At 41.3% G+C, this 24,226-nt stretch overlaps 2 protein-coding genes across 3 annotated transcripts in view; one reads left to right on the plus strand and one right to left on the minus strand.

Annotated features, from left to right (window-relative positions):
* Nucleotides 1-11,358, minus strand: part of vwa10.2 (von Willebrand factor A domain containing 10, tandem duplicate 2) — a 31,838-nt gene extending 20,480 nt beyond the window's left edge. The window contains exon 1 of the mRNA XM_042108232.1: nucleotides 11,295-11,358. The gene's annotated coding sequence lies outside the window, so the exon portion shown is untranslated. The remainder of the gene's footprint in view (nucleotides 1-11,294) is intronic.
* A 7,486-nt stretch (nucleotides 11,359-18,844) lies between these two features.
* Nucleotides 18,845-24,019, plus strand: LOC121721405 (ecto-ADP-ribosyltransferase 5-like). Of its 2 annotated transcripts, none has more exons than XM_042108306.1 (3): nucleotides 18,845-18,984; nucleotides 22,937-23,010; nucleotides 23,133-24,019. In XM_042108306.1, exons 2-3 carry the CDS (start codon nucleotides 22,966-22,968, stop codon nucleotides 23,877-23,879), a joined length of 792 nt encoding a protein of 263 aa, XP_041964240.1. In that variant the 5' UTR covers nucleotides 18,845-18,984; nucleotides 22,937-22,965; the 3' UTR covers nucleotides 23,880-24,019. The 2 variants fall into 2 exon arrangements, with proteins under 2 accessions (XP_041964240.1, XP_041964233.1); XM_042108299.1 differs by having other exon boundaries at nucleotides 18,919-19,065.
* The last annotated feature ends 207 nt before the right edge of the window (nucleotides 24,020-24,226 follow it).

Here is a 24,226-nt window from a genome sequence, read left to right on the forward strand (position 1 = left end):
TGCACTATTATATTGACTGTCTACTGTATGCACAATTGCACATTTTCAACTCAAATTTTGCAAATTTATTTTCTTCATCGTACGTGCCTTCTTATTTTTACTTTTTATATTGTTTACTTGAATGTTATGTTTGTCTGTGGACCTAATTGGTCAAATATGTCTTGTCCCCACCGTGGGATAGTGGGAAACGTAATTTCGATCTCTTTGTATGTCTTGACATGTGAAGAAATTGACAATAAAGCCGACTTTGACTTTGAACTCAGAACTCAATCAGCATTTGTGCAAAGAAGTAGTTGAGGTGTCTTGCTAACACCTTCGCGCCGCGCACCAGAGCGTTTGAGTGCACGTACCTTTAATGACGTTGCGTGCCAAGACAAGGAAGCACTCACACGTGGGTGCATACGTAAATTTGCATTCAGTTGGTCTACCACGCCTACTCCTGCTGTTTTACAGAAATAGCCATAATTCCCCATTCCAAAAAGGACAACTTTACTTCATTGTTAGTCTATATAAAAAGCGGTTGTTCACTTGTGAATGACGCTATTTTCCAGGTCTTTTTTATTCCAACCGTGGGCACTTTGGAGCAGAAACGAGAACACGCACACATCCTGAATTACTTACACCTGGCTTGACATAGTCGCTCCTACTCATCCTGGATTGGCATTAGTGAAACGAGTTGAGCTAGGATGACCAGACAACGCTATGTCAAACCTCGCTTTATCACTTATCTTGGATGTCTTAATTCTGCCTTTGTGAAATACCCCTCTGGGGCCCATTGCACAAAAGCAGAATTAAGACATCCGGGATAAGTTACTGAGCTGCGCTCAATAAATCCAAAACAAGAGCATACAGGCTTAATTGGTTGCACAAAGACCAAGCCAGGATGAGCAGACACAGATTCATCAAGCCAGGGGACACCTATCCTGGATAAGTGCGCGCTTGCGGCTCTCTCTAATAGACCCTGCCACCGATCCCAGATTCACTGATTCACCATGGCAACTAGAGCGGCTTCATTGCTTCTTCTACGGTGTAAAGGAGGTAGCGGTAGCCTTTCCACAACAGCAACACCTCTGTTTAGGAGAATATTGCAACTAGTGTCGCGACCACCATGCGCAAAATGGTTACGGCGCTCCCGTGACGTCACATTGTCGCATGACAGGTCGAGAATGGCGAGTATGTAAAAGTTAATTAATGATCACAAACATTTAAATAAGGACAGTGGGTTTAGTTATATGTGATAACAATATGTAGTGGGCAGTGGAATAACTATTGGTTTCTGTTTGTGGTGACTGCTGACTGAGATAAGGAATGAGATTTAAATAGATCCTGGAACTTAGCCTGGTCTGGAGCAGGCTAGCTCCACTGAATAAATCGCCATGGTGACTTATATAAACCATAACATATCCTGCTGCCCCCTATCCCTCTTTTGTGCAACCGGATCACAGATAAATTGAGCCAGGATAACCAAGATATCCCGGCTTAATCCCTTATCCTAGTTTTGTGCAATGGGCCCCTGCAGTGTATGACAGGCAGCGCCCAGGCTGATCCTGGTGGAGATGAAGCTCCCGTGCTTCACGGCGGCCTTGACAGTGGTGGTAGCCTGGGCAACCACCTTTCACTCTTCCACGTACATCTCGTCATCAAAGTGGTGCGGAGCGCTCAGAGCCAAGAGAACGTCCATGGTCACGTTGCTCAGGAAAGATGACCCCCCTGAGAAACACGCCCGCTGCAGGGTGTATGCCGTCAGCTTGTCATAAGTCTGACAGACAGCGGTGGATGAGGGAAAGCAGTGGCGTGTAGAACCAAGCAGGACATTGATTACTGAATGACTAAAGATCATAAGAACACAGATCATAGAACACAGATCATGAGAACACAGATCATAAGAACACAGATCATAAGAACACAGAACATAAGAACACAGATCATAGAACACAAAACATAAGAACACAAATCATAGAACACAGAATATAAGAACACAGATCATAGAACACAGAACAAAAGAACACAGATCATAGAACACAGAACACAAAACATAAGTACACAGAACATAGAACACAGATCATAGAACACAAAACATAATGTTATGAGGCGGCGCAGGCCCAAGCTCTGCATTGTCTAGGGAATGTTAAATTAAACTAAAAGCCTACCGCAACTCGCAACCAACAGAAAACAAACACAGAAAGAACTAACTGCAAACCTTCACACTAGCCCTACGTGTGGTGCACAACCTTGGAAGTAGGTCCTAACTGTGGTGTGTGCGTGTGTGCATGTCAGCTTGGCAGGAGAAACAGAGAGCGGTCACATATCTGTGGCATCCTCGCGCTCCCGGCCCGGTACTCCGATACTTGTAACTGTACTACGGCCAGCCCAAACGTTGGTTCTTGTACAGTTCAGGTTTTATTATGACCGCCGCGCATCGAAGCGGCAGTCATATAGGTTTAGTCAGATTTTTACATTTTTTTTATTTTTCGCATGGCCAAATTTCCGTCAAGGACTCCCGGGACACTGAAAGACGGGGTGCACAAAACTTGGTGGGCATGTAGCCCCACATGGATAGCATGGAACCATCGTTTTTCGTTTTGATCTGTAGCCCCCCTGCTGGACTGAACCCCAGGAGGGTAGGGGAGACACAGTTTTCTGTGAATATCTTGAGAACCGTAGGGTTTAAGAAGACCACCTTTTTTTTGTATGTTGATCTTAAGGGGCCATGTCAACCCATTCCATAACCACTCATTTCATGTATAGCGCCACCTAGTTAAAAACAAAAAAGTAAAAATGAGGTGTTGTAATCACAGGTATCTGTGACCTAACATGGTCAAAACTGCACAAAATTGTAAGTGTGGGATCATTATGACACCCTCTGAAGGCACGCCAAGTTTCGTGGAATTCCGTTCATATGGGCGGCCATACAATAAATTAATTTATGTTACTTTACACCAACTGGCCTGTAGGTGGCTGGACACAGTTTTCTGTGAATATCTCGAGAACCGTAGGGCCTAGGAGGTCCACCTTTTTTTCGTATGTTGGTCTTAAGGGGCCAAGTCAACCCATCCCATTACCACTCAATTCATGTATAGCGCCACCTAGTTAAAAATTAAAAAGCAAAGAAATTAGGTGTTGTAATCACAATATCTCTGGCTGACATGGTCAAAACTGCACAAAATTGAAAGTGTAGGATCATTATGACACTCTCTGAATGCATGCCAAGTTTCGTGCATGGGGGGCCATACAATAAATTAATTTATGTGTACATTTAGTGACCGTACACCAACAGTTTTCTGTGAATATCTTGAGAACCGTAGGGCCTAGGATGACCAATATTTTGCATATGTTTGCCTCCAGGGGTCATGTTAACCAATTCCATATGCACACATGTGCATAAACAGATATTCACACACACATATACATTCACAGTAATCATACGTATGACACATACACACACAGTAGATATATGTAGGCTACGCATGCATGCACATGCACACACACAGGCACACCAACAAGCACATGCACGCACGCACACACATACATAAACACGTACACGCACAAATGCACACAATTCAACAATTTCTCAGAATTATGAACAGACAAGATGGGGGTGGGGTTGTATAAAATGTATTTTACATGTGAAATATATGAACTAATCATGTTTTGGTACTTGTTGTCTAGCAGATACCAGTGAGAATTGAATTCAGTGAGACAGTTAGAATCATATGCCTTTCACCTTTTGTTTTTAGCCAGCAGCCAGACCAGCAGATACCCTGACTTTGCTGAATTACTGAAGCTAAGCAGGAACAAAGTAGGAAATGAACACAATTTGACAAGTGTGACTTATTTTTGTGGAAAAAATGTGCCGGACTGGGCAGCGGTCATATTTTGTACCGCTCCGCGGTACATCTAGTTTCTACTTGGTGGTGTAAGATCCAAAATATAATCCATAGGAGGTTTGCTCAAAGGTGGCTAGAAACCCGAGGGGAGAACAAAGGCCCTGCTCCCACAGCAGGCCCCAAAAACCAATAGACTCTTCCTTGATTGCCAATACAGGTGTATTTTTACCCAATTAGCCACAAAGTGACATCATTGAAGCCTCGCCTGTCAGTCAGTGCTATCAGAGACTTTCTAATGAGGAGACACAGCACTCAAAAAATCCTCCATAGAAATACATGGGGCTAGTTTGTAACGCCGTTGTCTACACATATCCCACCCCTTCCTCGGCAAAAGCTCGACATGTGAATACATTGAGCCAATCATGTGGTGTGATGTGAATACATTGAGCCAATCATATGGTGTGTTGTGAAGTAATCGTGCCAATCAAGATTGGTGTCGTGAAGCCTTGCACACGCGCATTTCTGCCGAATAGGATGCCCGATGAGAGCCCAAAAAGCGTTGCAATATGGCCGCCGAGTGGAGGGACTTGCCTAAAAGGACTTTGGTGCTATCCCTACCATGTGACCCTAACCTATCCTAACAATAAGAACATAGATCATAAAACACAAAAGACAGATCATAAGAACACAGATCATAGAACACAGAACATAAGAAAACAGAACATAAGAACACAGATCATAGAACACAGATCATACAGTAAGAACACAGATCATAGAACACCTGAACATAGAGCAGAAACAGTCTGACTCATGCAGGTTTGCTAAGATTCATGAAGTGGAACTACACAAAAGGCTTCTGCTGTCCGGTTTCTAAATAGTCCAGGCAAAGTCCTAAGGAATCCTAGTTGAGGAAATATGTTAAATTCACATCAATCTGAGATGTGTGCCAGGAAGGCCAGGCAACAATACACCCACAGTGGGGCTATTTTTTTCCTTTACTCCTATCAAAATTAAACTTTACACAATGAAAGTACCCATGAAAAGTATTTTTTTTGTATTACTTTTTGTATTACTTTATACTACTAATACTTTGTATTAGTTTCTTTGAAAATTAATTTTAATATGCAAATGAGCTATACACTAATCAAATATACCCAAAATACTGTACACCCAAATAGGCTTAATGTTTCCTTTACTCTTACCACAATAACACTTTACATAGTAAAAGTATCACAAGTTTCTTTTGAAATGAATTTGAATATGCACATGGCTCCACACACGTATTGAATATGTCCTAATTTGCATAGGCAGAAACACCATTCATTCACATCCAATCATCCTACTGCCAATGGGTGATGGCAATGCTGCTTTTAGACTGGCCTAAACCTGAAAACTGCCTGGCTTGGTAGTACCTGCCAGGGGTATTACCCCCGCCAGTGTAGTCTTCAGGGTCAAGGAAGCACACACACAAGCCTCCCCACCACGACAAGGTAGCAACAACAGGTGAGTTTTCTTTTTTTTAGTTTTTGTTTTTAAAGTTTTATTTAATGTTTTTCTTTTAAAAATCCAGCCTGGATCCTGGAGCCCTTCTCTGTGGCTCTTGGTGCTGGCACCCCCTCACTTCCTGGTTTGTTCTTTGTTTAGTTCTTCCCCTCTGGGTCATATTCATCTAATAAATCAGGCAACGGTGAGTTTGTAATTACTAAGATGGCTATTCTGACTTTCTTCTGATGTTATCTGTGGGGAAATGTCATTAGGTAAGGCTTGTTCGCAAATAATAAAAAAAAATATTTAGAAAGCAACTGGAGGCAAGATTGTGCAATCAATACAAGATACAAGAATATTTTTCTACTTGTGACTTTATGGCTTCTTGGCCATAAGTCAATTACGCCTAGTGTTGAGCTCATTTGCATATTTAAAATGGATTTTTCCTAGAAACTTGTAAAAGAAAATGTTACCTTTCATGTATACTGGACAAGGTTTGATTGTGATAGGAGTAAAGGAAAAAATAAGCCTATTAAGGTGTATTTTGGGCATATGCGATTAGTTTATTGCTCATTTGCATATTCAAATTAATTTTCAAACAAACTCCTAATACAAAATGTTTAACTTTTCATGTAGACTTTAATTGTGTAAAGTTTTATTGTGGTAGGAGTAAAGGAAAAAATTAAGCCTATGCGGGTATATTTTGGGTAGCCTATTAGTGTATAGCTCATTTACGGTAGGATTTACTGGCTACCGATTATATCTCGTGAACAAACTGTTGTATAAACTGTTGTTGCTTGAGGCTTTGGATTATTGGACTCTATAACCCTGATCGCCAAACTTTTCTGTCAAACGTTAACGTGAAACGTTAAGCCGGCATGAAGGGCTAAAAATAATACCGGGCCAAGGAAACGTTATCTGGAAGAAGAAAGCATCAAATTCCTTCTGACGTCTCTCAAAACTAGTGACTCAATGTAAAAGTGAGATTTGTTTTTCAGATTACTTACCCGCGTACCTTTGTTCCTGTTATCAAGGAACTGCACGACATCGTTGTTGCTAGCCAACTAGCAAACAAACGTTTAAAAGAAAGCTGACACCGACGAGCCGTTGCCGCGACACGATGCCTCCCCTCAGCTGTGCACCAGGCTGCGACTCATGCGTCCTTCTCAGCGAAAAGATAGTAGAACTCGAAGCCAGAATAGTGACCCTCCATCAGATTGAGAAGGATGAACAGTTCCTCGACACCATTCTCTCCGTAAGTACTCTCTTACACACACTAATGCCAGATGTCCTGATTCCACTCTGCCCTGCAATACTTTCACTATGCCATGCACTAATGCAATTTCTGTCCCTGTTGCCTCTCCCCGGCCTCTGCTGAGAACCAAGCCTGCTCTGCTGGCCAGCTCCACTCAGTGAAAACAAATTGGATTTTCTGTTTCTTGTTGAAACCTGGCTGACTTCAGACAGCGAAGCTGTTCTTGTTGAAACCTGTCCCCCAAATTATAATTTCTTCCACTCAACTAGACAGGGCAAACGAGGGGGTGGAATTGCCTCCATTCTCTCAAACAAATATAGCTGCACTAGAGTTAACGTTGGCGAATTCGCTTCCTTCGAGTATATTGCCCTGACTCTGAAGGCTGACCCAGCTGTACTTCTATTGACCTTATACCGCCCTCCTAAACTATGGACTGGCTTTCTCGACCAGTTTTCTGAACTTATGTCGCTCATCATCACTAGCTATGATCGGATAATTGTAAATGGCGACTTTAATATTCATGATGTCAATAAGACAACTGATGCTAAAGCCAGAAAGTTCCTTAATGTTTTGGACAGTTTAGAGCTAAAGCAGCATGTTACAGGGCCCACCCACAACCTTGGCAACACCCTCGATCTAGTCATTTCTAGAGGGATAGAAGTCACGGACTTATCAGTAAATTATATAAATATGTCTGATCATTATTGTGTATCTTTTAATATAGTACTACATACTTCAAAAATTCATCCCGAAATTGCAATCAAATCGCGACTCTTGGACATTAGAGCAGAACAGCAGTTCATAGCTCTTATAGACTCCATAAATTTAGATATTTTACATCATCCAATTGATCAAATGGTAGAGGCTCTCAATCATGAACTAGGTGTTCTGCTTGACAGAGTGGCTAAAAAAAGGCCCTGTAGCAAACTAACACCTTGGATGAACGAAAATATCCATGACCTAAAAAGATGCTGTAAAAAAGCTGAGAGAACATGGAGAAAAACTAAGTTACAGGTTCACCGTGCAATTCTAAAAGAAAAAATAGCAAATTGTAATAGAGCTATTCGAATGAGAGAAGGAACCACTTCTCTAATAGCCTGGGTGTTCCCATGCTGCCTTGCGCGCGATTTGATTCACGCTGCTAAGGCAGCCTGGAGACCATGGAGCAAATTTTCACCTGAGATAGGGAACCAATCACAGAACAGGGGGGAAAGCAAGACGATGATGAGCTATGCACAGACGCATTTGATAGACATCCGTGGCACCCAATAAACGGATCTGGGCATTTTTTTCAAATACGAGAAAATGAACGTTTGGTTCCCAGACCACATCTCATTGAGATGTGGTGGCGCTAGCCAGGCTACTTCTCTAAGGTAATTGTTGAAAACAGTGGAAACTCTAGGGTGTTGTTCTCCACCAATGATAGGCTATTGCATCAAGCACCTTTTGATACATTTTGATGCGACATTTTGATGAAACATTGCCAAAGTGCGGCCCTTTTTAACTCAACAAGATGCAGAAAAACTAATTCATGCTTTCATCACTAGCAGGTTAGACTACTGCAATGTACTTTTCACTGGTCTTCCCAAAAAACATCTAAAGAAATTGCCACTCATACAGAACTCTGCGGCTAGACTTTTAACTAAGACCAAAAAGAGAGAACACATCACCCCTGTGTTGGCTGAACTGCACTGGCTCCCTGTTTCCTATAGAATTGATTTTAAGGTTATGTTAATTACTTACAAAGCTCTGAATGGCATAGCACCTTCATATATCTCTGAGCTTTTAATATCTTATCAACCACAAAGGAAACTTAGATCATCCAATTAAAATCTTTTAATTGTACCCAAAGTGCTCCACAAGCAAAGTGGAGAAGCTGCTTTTATCCATTATGCCCCAAAACTATGGAACACCCTGCCTCTGTACATCAAGCAGGCGAGTTCAGTAAATATTTTTTAAAAAGATCTGAAAACATACCTGTATAGGAAAGCCTTTAGTTAACTCATCTTATCCTGTAGACTACTTTTTCAGATTATTCTACATCTGCTGCCATTGGAGGGCGCAGCCAGCCAGAAGCAGATGGGCTCCCCCTATTAAGTCAGGTTCTGCTCAAGGTTTCTTCCTGGAATATGAAACAGTTGCCATATGGCGTGCTTGTGGGGGTAAAGGGTTAAGGCTGCCAGTCTTGAATGTCTGTGTATAAAGTCAATTGCGACATATGCTAAAAACAAGCTAAGGCTGGCTGCTTGGAGTCCGCATCAACGGGGCCTAAGCAGTTGTTAGCCTAGGCATTTGTCAGCAAAGCCTTTATATATCCATAGTAGTATAATAGTATTTCTGATATGTTGCTGATTGGATCATAAACGGCCACAGCAACAAAGGGGAATGACTGACTCTTCTCTAATAACTGTGTTACATGTTATTTTCTATATTTCTGATATGTTGCTGATTGGATCATAAACGGCCACAGCAATGAAGAAAAGTGAAAGTGACTGATAATGACTGACTGACTATTATTGTGTTACATTCTCCAAATGTAAAGCGCTTTGAGCTACATTCTGTGTATGAAAGGTGGTATACAAATAAAGCGTATTATTATTATTATTATTATTATTATATGCATATTCAAATTAATTTTCAAAGAAACTTGTAATACAAAAATGTTTACTTTTCATGGATACTTTCATTGTATCGTAACACCCCCAATTATCACCACTTTTGTTCAGAAATTCTAAAACAACAATGTTTTTTAACACTTCAAAATAACATTTGCTAAATGAACCTTACATTTTTCAGTAGCCATAGGTGTGTAGATTTGAACAAAATCTGGTTTGGTTGGCATTTACTGCCTGAAATATCCGATTTTGTTTACCACGCTCGGAGTTATAGTGCTGGCCGGATGGGTCGCCTATTTACGCCGTTTCAACGGTACATGAACGGTTAGACCGAGAATTCTCGTCATGAAATTAAAATTCCACTGGAGCTCCAAGTGGTTGTGTACACGCAGCCTTACAACACTGTTTACAGCTCTTCAAGATACACCTATGGTGTGGGTGGTTGCGTTTCTTTAGGAGTCCGCCGTCTTGGTTTGTATAGAAATGGAAGTGACACATACACGCAAGACGACGGAAATACGGGACCGACAGTAATAGGGGGAGTTCCGATATAAAGTTTTATTTTGATAGATGTAAAGGGGGAAAATAGTCCCATAAGGGGTGTATTGTTGTCTGGCCTTATACTGGCACACATCTTGGATTGATGAGAATTAAACATGTTTCCTCAACTAGGATTTCTTAGGACTTTTAGTATGTTGTTCTGGACACCTCATAGAAATGATCTATGCTGAAAAAAAATCTTTTACAATTAGTTTTATTTTTGGCTCCAAAATGAGTTACTTTGCCTGGACTATAAAAGGGAGTCTGTGTTTTCCCCCCAAGGTTTTCATACTGTGTTTCATCATACTCATCGGACCATGAAATGTTTTGGGTCCACATGGGAGGGGAAATATTTTAGAGCCTACAGTGCTTTGTTTTACTCAGGGTGTATGCCATTCAATGCTGTGCAGATGTGGGATTTTTGGCTGACAATACAGAGTGCCCCTCACTCTGGCGCCCCCTGTTTGACACTCACAGCCAAGGTAAAGTTCTGACCCTGGGCAGTGGCCTTTGCGCGGCACACTTGGCCAGTCTTGCGGAAGATGGCCCTCTGGGTGATGTCCCTGGGGAGAGTAGCGGCTTGAAGGTTTCCGTGAGTGGGGAGATGAGCAACACTGCTGAGAGCAGAGATGCGTGGGTGGTCACCTCAGAGACCATGACCACAAAGACTTCCTGTGAAGAGAAAATGATTTGCCCCTTTTACAAGAAGTTGCCACTGTGTAAACAAACTTCCTCTGCAACAACGCAGTTTACAGGAAAGACAGAAACAGGAAGATGTTTCACCCTGCCAGTTGAGGAATCATTAACATCAACAAGGCCGGACACTGTGAAATGGGCTTATTAATCGTTCCTTGTTGTCACTCTCTCATAAACACACATCCTCACTCCTACACATTCACTCATTCTCCAACACGGCAAAAGTTCCTAACAGACCAATTTACATTTGTGCTCTTCTAAATGCTCTTTAAAAGTATGTTCTTTATAGATGGTCACTGATTCTAAGAGGTCACAGCTTCAAAGACATAGGCATAGTGTCAGGAAATGATCCAAACTCACCCCTTCAAAGCTGTAGGAACAAAGGAGCCAAACTGATCAGTAAGCAGCACTACTGATTTGCCAGAAAATGATGAAGGCAATGACTCAAACTCAGCACAGCTGCAGCTTTGATATAAATGGAGCCTTGCAGAGTGAGTAAAGTTCTGTTCAGGAGCAGTTACTGACATCTAATAAGCAAAGGTGTGTTCAGACCAACTTCTAGTGCAGCTGATATCAGAACATTTGTAATGTTTTGTTTATTCTCTTAGGAGTGCTGTGCTGTGCTGGTTAAACACAGCTCATGTTCTGAGACCAGAGTGGTTTCATGTTAAGACCACATTGGAAAGGAGCCAGGATAATAAAGTTTAGTACATTTGTTATCAGTGCAGTATCAGTGATTGGTTAAAAATGTTTATGACTTGCCATCACACCATCAATATGAAACATACCTTAAATGATACATCTTCTAAGCAAAATCAAAACGATGTTTCTAGAAATGTAATCAAGTTTAACAATTGAAGTCAGATGATTTTCTACCTGTTCAGGTGAGGACCGGCCTGGGAGTGCTCAGGTGCTTCTCAGCTGCATCAGTGAGTCCCTAGTATTTAAGCCGACATCTGCTCCTCCCTCCCTTGACTCAGGGGTTCTACACACAGTTGCGTTCCGTCAACGCATGCCAGTGGGTGTTCCCGACGGTAGCTATGCAAATGACCTGAAGTATAACCGTAATTTGATTGGTTAGTGCCGTCCGTTGATTGGTTTGATTGGCCTGTGTCGTCTGTCGGTGCAGCAACAGCTGAACTTCTCAACGCGAGCAACGGGAGAAACGTAACGGACCCACAATTCAGTTCTGGAACGGATGACGTGAGCCCATGTAAAGTGAACGGGATGCGTCTCCAGCACTGCAACGCACGCAACTGTGTGTATGAGCCGCCACTGCCGCCCAAATTCCCCCACATATGCAAGTGTGAGGGAAGTCCCATATTTCATCAGCAGTGTGTGTTTGTATATTTGCGTTTCATAGAGAATGGTTCACACTAGGGATGGGCATTCGATTAAATTTTTTTAGTCGATCGTCGGGAGAATTAACGATCGACTATTGATTAATCATTAATATTTCTAGGCCTAGGCTATATTAAAATTCATTATTTATTTCACTTTTTATAAATTTAAAAATGCAATGAAAATACAAAAATACAGCGTGTTTTTCCTCGATGAGATCTTTATCACAAGAAGAATAACTTGTGGCAGTTAAACTGGGGGTCGTTTCTAGAAAAGTTAGCAACGACGTTGCTCAACCACCATGGTACGACGCAACTTGCGACTAAACAATGACACTGTTACACCTGTTTCCAGAAAGCATCGTACCTGTGTCGCAATTCGCTACCTCCGACGTTCGAACACCGTAGTTCCAACAACGTTGTTGATGATGCAGTGATACATATCATTGGTGGAAACAGTGGCAACGTGTAATACCCCACCCCCTAGAAATGTTCTGTCACGGCCTATGTCGACATTTTTCTAATCTAAACCGAGTGATTAATGCTGGCATTGCCATCAGCCAAAACCTAAACCTATTGCAAGCATATAAAACAGTGAACTTAAGCCGACCAATATGAGTCATTATTTGTGTTAAATATCTATGTTGGAAAAAATATATAGCCTGGACGAATTTCTGGGTATCGCATACTTTATCAATTGTCTCGTGGCTTAACGGCAGCGTGTCGGTGCACTGTGCGCTCGGCCGGAGTTCGCATCCTATCTCTTCTTTTCACCTCTGAGTAAGAGTAGGCCTACAAGACACAACAATAGGTTTTGACCATGCATATTTAGTTACTCTACATCGAGAGACCAAGACATCAGTCAAAAACATTGAATCTACGTGTCACACTAGTTCACCTGCAGGTAGCGAGAAGCAAGAGGACAATCTCACATCATAAGAAAATCAAACCTACAACGCTGGGATAACATGTCACCTGCTTAAGCCACTACACTATTTATCACTGTGCTGATTTTAAGTCTCTGTGAAGATTATAATACTAGCTTATCAAAAAGCAAGGCAATACTCGAATTAACATAAATAGCAAGAATGAGCCAAGTAGGGGAGTCAGTCTCTTAATCAAAATAAAGCTACAGGATAGATCAATCATTGAGTCACGAGATAAACATATTTTTTGGTTAGGCGCTCCGGACACCAACTGGAACTACCAAGGAACGACACAAGTGCGACTGCCCAGGGACAGCAGTTCAAACGACCAAACTTTGCGTCCTTGTTTGCAATTGAGAGTTCAAATTCCCTTTTCTAGAAACACCAAATCTAAGAACAATAGAGCGAACTACCAAGGTTGCGACACAAGTTAACAAACGACGCTTTCTAGAAATTAGCCCCTGGACGTTGGTTAGGCTAAACATGAAGATATTCAGCGCTGCGCTGCTCTAAAGCTGCGGAATGCGAGCCGGCGTTCAGATTAAACAGAGACCCTCGTTTGTTCCAAAATAATAAATTATAAAAAAGAATCATGTTAAACAATAACTTAACCAAAAACATAATAATGCTTAGATCTGACAGGTTTTGTCAAAATGTAACTCAAAACTATAGGCCTACAATGCACGGAGTCAAGAAAGAGGGTGAGAGATTAGCCTATAACAATTAATTAGGCTATTTAACAAAGCCTCATAAAAAAATAACTGCCGTAAATCCTCAAATTATGGCCAGGGTCTTTTATTTACTTAGGCTGCGCAAAGCACAGGGCTTTATTTGGGGCAGAATAGGCTATATTGAGCAGGCCTTTATTTCTGCGTGCGTTTTATTGCGAGACATGTGTTTCGTTTGGAGCGCATATACCGCTATCAAAAGTAGAAGATTTTCTGTTTGGTTTGGGATTTAATTTACTTTTGGACAGTTTGATTATATTGCTCAATGTTGGGACTGATGAGCACTGAAATCTGGGAGGTAGGCTATTTGATGGCTCACTATTACATTTCATGTAGTTGAAGAAGTCAAGATTTTCACCCGCTGTTTATTGCGAGACAAGGCAGCCGCTTTCATTCATTCAAAACGTGTGCTATGCTGTAATGGAAACCATATTGTGTAGCCAAGTAGCCTAAATTGAGTTTGAATTGCAAGATTTACTTTATTAAATTCGTAGGCTGGAATGCCTCCAGCCGCGGCAACAATTGTGTTTAAATGTAGCACTAGCCTAGGCCTACTGCTTCAGCCGGCAAGCTCAGAAGGGGACGGCAAGCGACTGAAGCGACTCAAATATTGTCCCCGGGTGGTATAATGTTTAATTTCTGCCACACAGAGATTAATTTAATTGCTTCAAGACACACTATGTAACGCAACCTGCATTAGTTTAAACGACAATTCTTAATGATCCACTATCGATCGTCGATTAATTATGCCCATCCTTAGTTCACGCCATCCATCTCACTCCTCATTCCAGCCATCAAAATCTGGGGCATGTACTCACAACCACCTGCACTCTCAGGCCTTGGCCAATCAAAGGCTTAATAAGAGTCTGGTGTGTTCATTCAGGGCTGGAGCCCGGGGGACAGGTAGAAAATGTGAACACACCTAGGTTTCCATCCAACTCTTCGATGTGAATTCTGGCCATTTTAATTGTGAATTTGCAATGGGAATGATTGGATTTTGTGTAAAAGTTCAAATAAAATAAAATTTAAAAAAAAAACACTGGAGGGGGTAGATATTTCAACTGAAGATAAAGGAAGCAAGTTGATTCACAGTCAAATCGAATTGCCTACAGTATATCATGTCCTTCCTGGAAGGCTTTTCAGCACAAACATTTCCGATTGAACATCAGGTGTGTTGTAGTGGCTATTGTTTTAGTGCAGGGGTTCCCAAACTTTTCAACCCGCGACCCCCAAAATAACCGTGCCAGAGACTGGTGACCCCCACTATCCCTGGATGTGACTCAAAAAATAAAATAAAATGTGCGCACCGGCCATATGCACTAGGCTTATCCAAACACGGGCTTAACGACAACACAAAAGAACAGAGCAGCCTGTTATGATTTTACATATAGAAATTTACTATATGATAAAAGCAGAATACCTTAGTCAAAAAATAATATCCATGTAACATGAGTGCACATTATTGCTGTCGTGCAAACTTAACTTTGAAACATTACTTTACTTTCCATTTTAACAGAAGAATATCTCAGTCAGGGTAATATCCACAAACTGTTGTAAACATATGTACATTGTTGCTGCGCAAATTTACATTTTGCCAACTATGTTTCAGCGTTAATCTCATCTAATCAGATGGATGCGCGGAACACAGCAAGTCCATTCTTGGTTTAATTGTGGAGACGGTCACACGGAGATCATCCTCCACATTTAGACGCGATCTGTATTTGTTTTTAATATATGTCAGTGCAGAGAAAGTCTTACAGTCGCACAGGTATGTGGAACCAAACGGCGTCAGTACGTCCATCACGGCCTTGAATAGCTGTGGATATTCCCTCTCGACTGAAATCCAGAACTCAGCAAGTGTCTTGGAATTAAAATCTGTCTTTAAAGTGCGGTCAAGTGACAGCTCTTTTATTTTTCCCAAATTTATTTGATTTATGGAAATCATTTCACGACCCACCCCTCGGCGTCCCGCGACCCCCACTTTGGGAACTCATGTTTTAGTGTACCTGTTTACACGGACCCGGTAGGGTGTTGCAGTGAGTGAGCATATTAAGATGCTGAAGGCTTATGCACATGTCAAAGTTGAATAAAGATTTACCCTGTTGGGCAGTGAACACGAAAGGAACAATATATAGCAGAAGATGAAGACGCTCCAACAAAAATAGAATGCTGGCTGAAGAGCCTTCCGTTGCATGTACTCCAATGGTTTATGATTTTATAAAGTGTCTCTGGTGAAGATGTCCTGGGTTATGAAAATGCAGTTACTCAAAAGTCCTCTCTTGATTAGGAAATTAATTCACAAAACACCAATAAGCATGGAGAGCAATTTGTGTTATTGCAATAATACATGCACTTGTGTGTGTGTGTGTGTAATAGTGGGTGTAGTTTCAGTGTAGTTGACTAATTCTTTCCATTAAATGTCATATTCTGTCTCACTGTTGTCCTTCACAGTAGCAGGAAGAGCTCTATAGCTCCATTGTCTTTATGAACAGCATTGCTCAATGGGAGACATGGTCACCTCAGCGGTTGTGTAGACTGTGACTTCTAAAGACACTGCTCTGCTCTGCTCTGCTCTTGACCTGACCTGTCCTTGACCTGCACAGCTAATATGACAAAATGTGGCCATTCTTTAACTGTAGATCATTTTACATTACATTACATTACATTACATTTGGCTGACGCTTTTTAACCAAAGCGACTAACAACATGGTAAACAGTAAGTTTTAGAACAATTCTCACAATTTTAGGACAGTTTAAAAAAACATTAGAGTACAGTAAGAATAAGTGCGTCGGTGAGTGCTGTTTTTAACAGTTACTTGTCAGTTTAAAACGGCTGGTGAGTGCTAGGATCAGTAAGACTTGTTGTAAGTGTTGCTATGAGAGTAGATGTTCTCTAAAGAGCTGGGTCTTCAGGAGTTTTTTGAAAGTGGAAAAGGATGTCCCTGCCCTTGTAGGAACTGGCAGTGTGTTCCACCAACGAGGAACAACAGATGAGAAAAGTTTGGATTGGCTTGAGCGTACCGGTGGTAGAGCTAGACGTCGTTCGTCAGAGGAGCGCAGCGGTCTGGAGGTAGTGTAAGTCTGTATGAGGGCATTCAAGTAGGTGGGAGCAGAACCGGAGACTACTTTGTAGGCAAGCGTTAGAGACTTGAATTTGATGCGGGCCGCCATAGGTAGCCAGTGTAGCTGGATGAGCAGCGGGGTAACATGTGCCCTTTTGGGTTGGTTGTAGACCAGGCGCGCCGCCGCGTTCTGGATCATCTGAAGTGGTTTCACTGCGCAGGCTGGGAGACCTGTCAGGAGGGCATTGCAGTAGTCGAGTCGTGAGATGACTATTGCCTGAACCAGAAGTTGGGTAGCATCTTGAGTCAAGTAAGTCCTGATTTTCCGTATGTTGTAGAGTGCAAAACGGCATGACCGGGCGACTGAGGCAACATGATCTGAGAAGTTTAGTTGGTTGTCAAGAACAACTCCTAGATTTCTTGCAGTCCTGGTCGGTGAAACAGACAGGGAGTCAAATTTGATGTTGATGTCGTGGTGTATGGTAGGTTTAGCTGGGATGGCCAGCAGTTCAGTCTTTGAGAGGTTCAGCTGGAGGTGGTGTGCCTTCATCCATGTAGCTATGTCTGAAAGGCAATCCGAGATCCGTGCTGAAACCAGGGGGTCGTCAGGTGGAAAGGACAGATAGAGCTGTGTGTCGTCTGCATAGCAGTGGTATGAGAAGCCGTGCGAACGGATAATCTGTCCCAAGGAGGTGGTGTAGATAGCAAAGAGGAGGGGGCCCAGCACTGAGCCCTGGGGGATCCCTGTGGTGAGATGGTGAGGTGCGGATAGCTGACCAAGCCATGATACGTTAAACGAGCGTCCTGTGAGGTAGGATTCAAACCAGGAGAGAGCAGAACCGGAGATTCCCATGTCAGCGAGTATAGAGAGAAGGATACGGTGATTAACCGTGTCAAAGGCAGCCGATAAGTCAAGCAGAATGAGTACTGATGACCGAGCGGTCGCCCTGGCTTCTTTTAAGGCTTCTGTTACAGACAGCAGAGCCGTTTCGGTAGAGTGGCCGCTTTTGAACCCAGACTGATTTGGATCCAGAAGGTTGTTCTGTGAAAGGAAGTCAGAGACCTGTTTGGAGACTGCTCGTTCAATGCCTTTGGATAGGAAAGGCAGTAGTGAGACAGGGTGGTAGTTCTCGACTTGAGCAGGGTTGAGAGAAGCTTTCTTAAGTAACGGTGTTACCCGGGCCATTTTGAACGCTGTTGGAAATGTGCCGGAGGTTAGCGAGGCATTGATCACATGTGTGATAGCTGGAGCGATGGTCGGGCTGATGGACTGAAGTAGGCTCGTAGGTATAGGGTCCAGCGAGCATGTGGTAGGACGGCTGCATGTCAGGAGTCTGGACACTTCACTCTCGGAGAGAGGCGTGAATGCTGAAAACGATGTTCCAGCAGTCCCTAGAGGTTGTAGGAGTGCGGTGTCTGAGTCAGATGCGTTGAGTGGGCATGTAGAGAATTGACTGCTGATTGCCGCCACTTTGTTTGTAAAAAATGAGGCGAGGGTATCTGCAGTAAGGCTGGATGGAGGAGGAGGCAGCTGAGGGTTGAGTAGCGATTTGAAGGTTGAGAAAAGTTTTCGAGTGTCTGTAGCGCTGTTGATTTTGTCATTGTAGAAAGCAGTCTTAGCAGCAGTGATGCTGGCTGAGAAGGAGGTCTCATTTGAACCGCCAACTGCTGATGTCCGACACTAAGGAACCTCCATGTCCAGGTGTATGGAGGGAACCTTGATTTTTGGAGAAGGTCAATGGTATGAGGAGGAGGAGGAGACGGGTCATTTGTAGCTCTTGAAATGTTTGATCTGCTTGTTTGGCATTTCAACTGAGGCGTTCAACCCTTCATTATAGTAGGTGGCCCAAAAGCTGGAGGAGCAATCATAGGAAGTACATTGAGTAAAGTGATGTATCTCTTCAGCACAAATGAAGATGAACAGGTGTAGCAACATAAGCAACTGGCAAGTGGAGTATTCAAACATATGGCAGAATCTGGTAATAGTGATTTCTTATCTGCAAGCACCCAGTATCTCTGCCAGCAGTTAAACAGCATGCTCCTTGGCTCATTTGTTCTTTTAGCAGACTCTCAAAGCGACTTACAAAATTAGGAATAACATTCAAGCTACATTGCAAAGGAGACCTTAGATTGCAAATTATACTACTACAATTAATAGCCTACTGCTACCAGAGGATGGATTTAAAATGAGAGATGCCGTAACACCCCAGGGGGGGCTCACAACGGATGGACTGTGCAAGGTGTGAGGTGTCTGCAAGAACAAACATCAAGCAAACCACACCACAGAGATGCTCACACCACAACATGCGATTAGCACCATTCTGCAATCTACCGCTTTATGGGCCATCAGTACTGTGTATAAATTAGGTCAAAGCTGCTATTTCTTCCTCTTCCTTGAAGACAGTCCCTGGCATCAGTAAAATTAATAACTAGATGTACCGCATAAAGACAGAAGAAGAAGAGGTGGAACAAAGATGAATGCACCTCCCTTCCTTCCCCCTTCTCAGTATGTAAGTTAGTGTGTGTGTGTGTTTGTGGGTGAAAAGACAGGACCAGTTGACATCAGTGTGACATCCTCTAGTTCTGTGCATGTAAGTACACTTTGTTGAACAACTTATGATAAGATATCATGGTAACACTTTATAATAACTACACACAATTCATCATTTATTAAGCCTTTGTTACTAATTAGTTAATGGGTTGTTCATCATTAGTAATTTCTAATTTATCATCAGTATTTGTTCACACAGTTATGAATAGTTTGTTCATATAGTAAATAAGCCTATATCTTAAAAATGTTTATACATTATTGTTAATACTTTAAGTAATATTTCCATTATTTAACAGTACACATGCACTAATGATTAGTTAGGGTGAGGATACATATTTTATAAACCACTTCCTAATACTATAATTAACTCAGGAGTTACAAGTGGTTAGTCAATGATATTTTGTGAGCTCATCTAAAGTGAGGACATTTTATGCCTTGCAACACATTTACAAATGAGTTATAAAGTTTACACTTGCATTTATTCATTTAGCCGACACTTTCACCCAAAGCGACTTACACATGTCAATGAAATTAAAGGGCAAGGCCACATTGGTGGACGCCGGGGTTTGAACCCCCAACTTTATGGGTTACTGCATGTTAACCCAGCTCCCTATCCACTACACTACCTCTGCCCAGTGGTATTACAATAGTCAATTCAAAAATATAATATAGATATGCGTGTATACTATGAACAAACCATTTTTAACTGTGTGTAAACATGATTTACAGATGAGAATTAATGTAGGAATAATGCTTTACAAATGAAGAATACAGCTTTTATAGTTAGTTTAATAATAGTTTACATATGTTTAATAACAGTGTGTAGTAGAAGAAAACAGAAACTCTTGCATAGTTGTAGGGGCTTCTATCTGGGTCAAGGTAGTGTAGTGGTGTGTAGTGTAGTGTAGATTCCTGGCTTTCACTGTTATGTCAATGGCCTTCAATTTAATTGACATGTGTACGTCGCTTGTCTGCTAAATGAATGAATGTGAATGTAATCTTTACAACTCATTTGAAAATGTGTTGCAAGGCATAGAAAGTCCTCACTTTAGATAAGCTCACAAAATATCATTAACTAACCACTTGTAACCCCTGAGTTAATCATGAATTATAGTATTAGGAAGTGGTTTATAAAATATGTATCCTCACCCTAACTAATCATTAGTGCATGTGTATATTGCATAATTTGTTAAGTATTAACAATAATTCATAAACATATGTTAGATATAGGCTTATTTACTATGAACAAACTATTTATAACTGTGCAGAGGTGGAAAAAGTACTAAAATATTGTACTCAAGTAAAAGTACCAATACTTTGATGAAATATTACTCAAGTACAAGTTCAATTACCCATATGAAAATGTACTCAAGTAAAAGTAAAAAGTAATTCATTTAAAATGTACTTTAAGTAAAAGTTACTTAGTTACTTTTTTTTTTTTTTGGGGGGGGGGGGGGGGGGTTACAAAAAATCCCCCAAAACAATCGGTTTTACCTAGCTCAAGTTGCTGCAGCCAGGAGCTACAGTGCTACACTCTGGGGGCATGTTTGTGAGCCCCCATGTTCATGGCCCTAGAGTGTAGCGCTGTAGCTGCCTGGCTGCAGTTACTCGAACTAGGTAAAACCGATTGTTGTCAGAGGGGTTTTGTGTCACAGCAGCCTACTCGATGTCAATGACCTCGGGAAACAGAGATCTATGTAAAAAATCACGCTCATCCTTGCTCGCTTTGCAGTGAACAGTAATCCAGCACAACTGAAAAGCTGCTCACAGGCAGCTGAGGCAGGCAGGCCCATGTTGAGTTTCAGAGAGAAACTGAAACTGTTGGAAAGGAGTTCAGCAGATCCAAGGGCATCGGACTGGGGGGAAAGTGAAACTGATTACTAGGGCCCCAATGGAGGATAGGGCCCTTTAAAAGGAATATATTTTATTTTACCTGAATATTTTCATTTACAAATTAAATGGCAAAATGAATGTCAGATGAAAAGTAAAGTCTGACTAACTGACTTCTGTATACAATAAATAGTTAAAAAGACTGTCTAAGCAGAGGTGTCAAACATACGTAAGGCCCAGGATCAGATCAGGCCCGCCAGCAGGTTTTATACGGCCCCCCAGATGTTTTAGGTAGGAAGGGAACATTAGAAAAAATTATATTTACATCCAGTTGTCTTCAACAATGTGCAGGCTAATACATAATATCTCTATAATATGATAAATTGATTAAACCTAGCACTACAAACCATCCTCAGGAAGGAAGAAGCAGAAAAACTAACATGGAAGTAGGGCATTTGTGATATCATCAAATAACACTCTGATACCCATGCAGAAAAATGATAATGACCATGACAATGACGCCTCGCCTCACAAGGTCTCATTCCAACAAAGCCGGCCCTCTACTGTATGCCTACTTAATACGTGTTTGATACCCCTGGTCTAATGTCACTCACACTCTCCCTTGCTAAAGCGCAAAATGGTTTAGTCCGCCTGCACAAGGATTCATAAGATAGGCTATCTAATTTCGTTTAAGTAGTTGAGCATCGCTAGTAGTGTGTGCTACTGGCAATGTCTTTCTCCAAGAAAACCAAGTTGGGTTACAAAAAACAAAGGCAAGAACAGGAAAAAGAAAGCGATCAAAATGAGGGAAAACAACTGCTAATAATTAAACTTCTTTCTAAAGGTGAGCACAAACGTTAAAACATGAATCCCATGGTGTTAAACTGCTTGAATATCTCCGCAATCATGAGTGCTAAAAACGAACCGAGACAACCCATTGAAAGAGCGGAAAATACAATTTACTGGGTTACACATGTAATCTGAGGTAGGCCTACCCTATCTCGTGATCCGCCTCCATCTTCATCTCTTTTAGAAAGACTTGGCGCCAGCTTGATTCATGTCCTATGGTAGGCTACATGCCGCTACATGCTTATCATCATTGTCACTGTAGTTCCGGGCTCAATTTTTTCCCTTCCTTTAGATTTTCGTTAGTCTTTTTTTTTTTTTTTTTTACTCAGTAACGGACTGGATTTGTGATGTAGCGAAGTACAATACTTCACTCAAAACGTAATCGAGTAAAAATAAAATTAAAGATTTTAAAAACTACTTAAAAAATACAAAATACACAAAATGACTACTCAATACAGTAACGTGAGTAAATGTAAATAGTTACTTTCCACCTCTGTAACTGTGTGTACAAATACTTTATTTATGAGAATTAACATAGGAACAATGCTTTACAAAGCATTTTGTAATAGTTTGCAACTGGTTTATAATAAGAAAATGATTTCATTATAAGTGGTTGTTTCATTGCTTATTAAGTATAAATCATGTACTTACAAACATATTTTTTGGATAGGCTTATTTACTATGAACAAACCATTTATAATTGTGTGAACAAATGCTTTACTGATGATAAATTATGTATGAACAAGAAATTACTAATGATGAACAAACCATTAACTAATAAGTAGCAAAGGCTTAATAAATGATGAATTGTGTGTAGTTATTATAAAGTGTTACCGAGATATCATACATTATTTGTGTTTGGAGAGTACAGGTTATATTCAAAGAACTATTGCTTTTCATTGCCTTGTCATTATTATCACTTATTAGTAGTAGAAGTAGTAGTAGTACAACCCGAATTCCGAAAAAGTTGGGACGCTTTGTAAAATGGGAACAAAAAAAGAATGTAATGATTTACAAATCATGTCAACCCTACAGTTAAGAACAAAATTATTCATACCCCTGGCAAATATTGATTTAATGTTGATTTTATCTTGACCAATATGTTTGTTCTGACCTAAAATTACATCGCCACATGGCAAGTGTCCCAAGTTTATCATAGTAGTAGCAGTAGCAGTAATCATAATATTGGTAGTAATATTGGTGTTGCATTTTTTGTTCGTCTCTCTTGACAGGTTTTGGGACTAAATCAGCTACTGTAACAATGAGGGCCCATGTTCTGATACTGATCATGGTGACTACAGTAATGGTATGTAGGCCTACTGTATATTTTCAGCATACATTGGTCTATGTCAGGAAGTGTGTTAAATAGAGCCACGTGGCAGTACTGGCTTTCAATCACCAGAAACATTTTTATCTACTTTTCTGAAGGGTTACAAGGTGCGTTCTCTGTCCAAGATATGGGCTTTAAACATAGCACCCAACTCTGTTGATGATGCCTACACTTCCTGCACCAATGAAATGTCCAAGAGGATCTCCAAGTGTCTTGCCAGTGACATGAAAACAAATGATGATTTCAAAACAGCATGGAACACTGCAAAGAAGCAGGTTAACAAAAAGGAAAATCCCAGAAATGGTCTGACTGTAAACCATGCGATTGCCATCCGAGTGTACACCAATGAAAAACCTAAAATCTACAACCAGTTTAATAAAGCTGTGCATGATTGCAAGGATACTTACAAAACCAAGTTCAACTACCATGCTCTCCACTTCCTGCTAACTGATGCCCTTAAGCACCTGAAAGAGAACCAAAAGGACCAAGAGCAGTGCGTGAACACCTACCGCAGAACCAATGAGGACTTTGACAAAAATGTTGTCAATATGGAGATCCGATTTGGAAGATTCACATCCGCCTCCCTCAGTGATTCCCTGACCCGTTTTGGCCAGAAGTCCTGCTTTAAAATCTATACCTGTCATGGTGCTGCTCTGGGGAATTACTCACATTTGCAACATGAGAAAGAGGTGTTGATCCCACCCTATGAGAAGTTTGAAGTTGTGAGTGTTGAAGTGAGTGATAAGGAAGATCGATGGTGTGATGTAGTGTACACACTGACCAGCACTGGTACCCTTAGTAATTTGGATTGTGCGCTAATGCAAAACGCTGTATGTGTACAGTAATGTCATGTTAATGCTTACTTATTTCAGCAGAAACATGCGGCTGTTAACTTGATGACCTGATGATGATGGGTCTTCTATGCCTTGAGAACAGCACATAGAAACCGTCAATCATAAATAAAATAAACATTTTCTGAGCATAACTATTCTCATGTTTACTGGATGTTTCACTGACAAATGTTTCTGGGGTGTTGGTGGTTGTGAGAGCTTGACGTCTAACTGGAGGGAAACCACTGCCTTGTCATCTCTTTCCAGCAGACACCACACTGAAACAACCTACAACATGTACTTTCTCTCTCAATGATGGAGGACATTTAAGTTTGTTCTACCCATTGCTTGTAGAGGTAGTG

Source organism: Alosa sapidissima, chromosome 1 (assembly GCF_018492685.1).
Source record: "Alosa sapidissima isolate fAloSap1 chromosome 1, fAloSap1.pri, whole genome shotgun sequence".
Taxonomy (NCBI): Eukaryota; Metazoa; Chordata; class Actinopteri; order Clupeiformes; family Clupeidae; genus Alosa; species Alosa sapidissima.